At 39.0% G+C, this 5,168-nt stretch overlaps 1 protein-coding gene across 1 annotated transcript; it reads left to right on the top strand.

Annotated features, from left to right (window-relative positions):
* Window positions 1–1,495: 1,495 nt before the first annotated feature.
* edn2 (endothelin 2) lies at window positions 1,496–4,776 on the top strand. Its single transcript, XM_034600474.1, has 5 exons — window positions 1,496–1,692; window positions 2,290–2,443; window positions 2,615–2,728; window positions 3,334–3,417; window positions 3,531–4,776. The coding sequence occupies exons 1-5, from the start codon at window positions 1,623–1,625 to the stop codon at window positions 3,628–3,630; spliced, it is 522 nt and encodes a 173-aa protein (XP_034456365.1). The 5' UTR covers window positions 1,496–1,622; the 3' UTR covers window positions 3,631–4,776.
* Window positions 4,777–5,168: the final 392 nt, after the last annotated feature.

The raw sequence follows: 5,168 nt of genomic DNA, 5'->3' as shown, positions 1-5,168 counted from the left end.
CATATTTGACTCGAAATGGCATCATCTACACTGTGTTTTATGCCTAAAAGTCCTCTGATAAACAGCAGATATTGAGTGGATTTTCATTTTTCAGGTGAACTATCCCTTTAACACAAGACAAGCAAACAGACAGGTTTAGAATGGACACTACACTAGTTCATAATTAATAGGTAACTATGGTTGAAAACTCAAGTCAAGAATGAACCTCAACCACTCTTCATTTGTTTTAAACCATTTTAAACTGTACTGTAAATAGACGTCAGACTTAACTCAAATGAGGTGAAATAAAAAAATGGATTATACGTGATTCATTTACATCAAGTCTTCCAGTGAGCTGTTACTGTGAGTTGATACCAGGATGCTGGAACTGGCACACCTCAATGGAATGCGCTTGTTTTTAATTATTCATTTATCCTGTTATACCTGGGCTTTCTCTCGTACGACAAACCAAAATACATAAGTATCGATGATCGGTACAAATAAACTGGTAAATAATGTTTTTCAAACACAGTAAGGATTGGTTCATGTGTGTTTCTTCTTATATTATTATATGAGTATAGCTGTGTTATACTGTATTTATTAGTCATTATACACCAGTTTGACCATTGGAAATGTTTTTAATATTTGACAAATAAACACTCATAATCTGGTACTAACATTTCATTAAGTCATAACACACTCTTCGTAAATTCTGAATAGGAAGATTAAAATAAACTACAATTATTATTACAGCTACATTTTTGTCTTTAATCTTGTAGCATGTGATGGGGTTTGACGACACAGTCTTAGCTTACAATTTTTAAATTCTTTTTCCTGTTTCCTCTTTACTTCTTCTTCTCTTTTATCTTGCCACAATCTGTGTCACATTCTTTTGCTTCTCTCACTTCACCCTCTGATACAATCACACCAACTGTGGCAGAAAACAAACACACACCCACTGTGATACATCAACATGTGCACACCAACCAAATTAGTTTCAATCTCAACCAAACTCTCATATACCTCCTTCCATAAACATTGATTTTAAAGTCAAATATTGTATATGTTTTGGATTTCTTTTACTTTATTAACATATGAGAGGTTTGGTTGTTTTTTTTGCCTTTTGCCTCTTTATGTTTATGTCCCACGTGTGCTGCTTGGATACTTTTATGTTCTGACAAGACAAAATGTGGAGCAAAAACAATTTTACTGACATAAATAATCCACTTTGATGATGCTTGAAACCATCATGGAACAGGAAGTACCAAAAACAATGACTGTCAAAAATTAGTGGAAACCTTCTGACGTCCCCTTCTTTTGCTCATCTTGGCCAGTAGGAGGAGCTGACACAACTGTACACTGAGGTCAGTGCTGGAATGCGAGGAGGGCAGGTGGAGTATGTGTGTGTTGTGTAACAGCATTTGTCTGCATAGACAGATGAGAAAACAAAGGTGGGAGGGGCCATGGTGATATCTCACACTGAGTAGGGGTATAAGAAGACGTCCTGGTAGGGACATGAACACAAAACACCTGTTGCTGCTCTCCTGCCTCAACACACCAGACCTTTTAGACTTGTCTGCACCTCCTGGAGACTGTGAACTTACAGCTGCTGCACTTCCACATCTGAACATCAGACATCGAGGATGGTGATGGATTCCTTTGCGTGCAAGACCCTGATGAGTTTAATCATCATCTGCATGGCTCTGCAACATGGTGAGAGACTTGTCTTATTGGTTTAGATAGTTTTTTTTAAAGCAGCTGTGATTGCATTACCATTTTTTGTTTAAAATTTGCTTTCAAAATATATTACATTTGGTTGTATAAATAATATAAACCAGTTCTTTCTTAATTATGGGCTGTTTAAATAAGGGTTTCAGTGGTATGGTTAGAATTTGCTGAGCAATGTTTCATTATCAACAATAAAGGATTTCAAACTTTAAAATGCTTTCACACCGTAAACTAAATGATTTAATTTGACCATCTGCAGGAAGATTAGATGCAATACGAGAGCTGGCCTCATCTTTCCAGTTACTTTAATAAGTTACCCACCTTTTATTGAAGAATTATCACATTCTTACCACAGGATTACTACTACAACCACCTTGAACTTGCAGGATTGTTTGACTTGGGTTAAGTTCCATGACTTATATGATAAATAGCTTCCAGAGTAATCACAGCCACATTTGTTTGAGACACACTGATGGGTGTTAGCTCGCAAAGTGAGTTTGTGTGACAAGCATGAACTGCAAAGTCATAAAGCAAAGCATTAGTTGGCGCTTTTTAATCTCTGGATCCTTTGTGTTTTTCTAGGTTGTGGACACCCCTTATCAGAGCGGGCAGAGCTGCAAGCTCAGGCTCCACATTCACAGCATGTCAGGACCAAACGCTGCTCCTGTAGCAGCTGGGATGATAAAGAATGCATCTACTTCTGCCACCTGGATATTATCTGGGTCAACACGCCAAGGTGAGGCTGCTGATTGCTTCAGATCCTTACATCTAGCCCCTAACACCCAGACCCTAATGCAAACTTGACCCTAACACCCAGCAGCAATTAGGGATTATTTCTAAACCAATGCCTGATTTCTACACCCTCTCAGCAGAGTTGTTGCTAATACATTTCCTTTTCCTTTTACAGTAAACTGATTCCCTATGGTTTGGGAAGTCCCCCGTCTCGCCGCCGCCGTTCAACCGACCGTTGCAAATGCGGTAACTCCTCGGATAAGACTTGCACCAGTTTCTGTCATAACAGGTGAGCCCTCTACCCTTCTAACTTTTTTCCATCCACCTAGACCTACACCACAGTGAATCGTCATCACGTAGCCTCCTTTGGATGCTAGATATTATCACAGTAGCTTTTCTGTCTCTCTCCACTTTTAGTCAAGTGTAACAAGCCTGAGCAGTATGTTGTTGTAAGGGACGAGTCAGTGAGGAGACAAAAATGATTCAGTCTGTGATAATGTTACAACATTATGAGGGTAGCAGTCGCAGCGGAGGGAATGGCCCGCATTTCCCTAGAAGGTTGAAAGAAATCACAAATGTTTATTTGCTATTTTAGGAAAGTTTAGAATGTTTGTTACTTCCTTACAGTTACTGACGCCATAAAACTGCCACAATGGATTAGTAACCATCTCTAGATCTTATCCTAGGTGGTGGTTTGTGAGGCACGCCCTGCATTTCTGCCCATAAGGCATCTAAAAATATATTAGCTAGGAATTCAAAGGAATTTGTTCAGGCAACTCTAAACTACTTTTGCTTCAAGTAACATGATAATGCAAGACAGGACCCACATTAATTCCCTGAGGTACTTGGAGGGTCATGTCCTTGTTTTAATGCTCTTGTTCTCTCTGTCCACAGCTCTCAGAACCCAAGCACTGATGTTTTGGGCTCCTCAGTAAAATCTGGAAACATACACAGCAACACACTGCTGCAATCTTTCAGGTGAATGAGAAAAGAATTTACAGATGTACCTTTAAATCCATATGTTTGGTGGCCATTTTAAAGATGTGACAAACCTCTAACCTGCTATTCTTTGATTTTTTTCCCCCCTGCAGATCTGTGGTCAAGTCCAACATGGCCATCGCAAAAGACGTTCTGTCATCAAACAAGAGCATAGCTTTAGTCAAGATGCTCAAGGGCAGAACGAGGAGATAGAGGATTGAAAGGAAAACCAGAAGGGGTTTAATTGCCGTGGATTCAAATTCATGGACAGGGGACTCCTGCAGCGGCCTTCAGTGCGGGCACCAGGGTTCTACAACATTTCAAGACTCTTACCTGAAGGCACGGGAAGCACGTGGATCAAGCCTCTGATCAACAAAATAATGCGATCCTCAAGATAGAAATCAAGTCTTATGAAAGGAACAATGCTGGGTGGAGACGTTAAGAGTCATTTCTTGAACTCTGCTTGAACCTTTCCGAACCTCATAACGATCTACATGCCAAGGAAGGATCTGTCAAAACCAATGACATGGGAACTGACTTTGGAACAATTGTGCAACCACATCAAGAAAAGGCTTCAATGACCAAATGGTGACCAGTTGTTTGGTTACTCTGGACAAAGCTCTGGGTTGACTCATCTGTAAGGATACTTTTAGATCCAGAACTTATCTGCCCTGAGGATTATAGGATCATTACATATTCCAGAGCTGTATAAACTCTATTTACTTTTTCCATGGATACTCAAATGTCCTTGAAACTATTTATTCACTCTTCATTGCTGACCTTTGGTTTGGTTTAACATTCCTCTGTATCAGAGCAGATATCTGCTGTTTATGGCAAATTAGCCAACAGCTTTTTAATTATGAAGCTTACTTGAAGATGTCATCTTGCTGGCACACACTGCTACGGTGAACTGAAGGCCACAACTTTGGGATTTACTTAACAAACAATCAGCTTTATACTAGGTCTAGTAGGACTATTGTGTTGGTTACGTGTTAACTGCATAGCTCCTCTTTAATATTTGATTGACGTTAAGAGTTTCACTGATGTGCTGCATGTAAAAAAATGCTGTTTTTCTCCCTCTGACAAATTCACACTTACCTTCTCTGCATCGGCTCTGTATCCATTGACTCCATCTGTTTGACCTCAGAGATCAGGAAGTGATACACATGGACATTGTAACTCATGTAACTCAAATACTCATCCTCAGTGCCGTGCATGATGGCTACTTCACCAGCTTACTGTTTACTGTTGAATGCTGAACGATTTAATTAATTTATTTTCTAACTTATTCCAACATGTATTTATATTTGTGAATGATCCGCTGAATTGTGTATGAGAAAATAAAAGTGAAAGAAAGTATTCTTTGGCCCAATTGTGTTTTCATTATTTGATCTATGCCATTTTTATTGCTGTGTCACTTATCCTCATTTACAAATGGCATGAAATAGTGTGAACTATCATTTGAACTTTTCCAATACTGATATGATAGTCAAACTATTTTGGGATAAAATACAGAATTTCCTCCTGGAACATGCGTGTGTACTATGACTGTACACAGCATGTGACTGATAAACATAAAAGCCTGATGAATGCTGGAAAGTAATACAAGTAAGTAATAAAGGTTTGTGTGACGAGGATGTACTTTGCAATACTTTTGCATTCTTTCTAAATACTTTTGCGTTATCTCACAATAGTTTCCAGTTCCCATCATGCAACATCATAATTTCATCAAGTGTGCTATCAACTGTATC

The sequence above is a fragment of the Hippoglossus hippoglossus genome, chromosome 11 (assembly GCF_009819705.1).
Source record: "Hippoglossus hippoglossus isolate fHipHip1 chromosome 11, fHipHip1.pri, whole genome shotgun sequence".
NCBI classification, from domain to species: Eukaryota; Metazoa; Chordata; class Actinopteri; order Pleuronectiformes; family Pleuronectidae; genus Hippoglossus; species Hippoglossus hippoglossus.
The sequence above is the reverse complement of the archived record's forward strand: the minus strand, read 5'-3'. Positions and strand labels throughout refer to the sequence as shown.

Excerpts from the sequence above, each read along its gene's own strand:
- edn2 (XM_034600474.1), top strand. The coding sequence starts at position 1,623 with ATGGTGATGGATTCCTTTGCGTGCAAGACCCTGATGAGTTTAATCATC. Across the intron at positions 1,693-2,289 it reads CTGCATGGCTCTGCAACATG|GTTGTGGACACCCCTTATCA; the intron begins GTGAGAGACTTG and ends GTGTTTTTCTAG. Across the intron at positions 2,729-3,333 it reads ACCAGTTTCTGTCATAACAG|CTCTCAGAACCCAAGCACTG; the intron begins GTGAGCCCTCTA and ends CTCTGTCCACAG.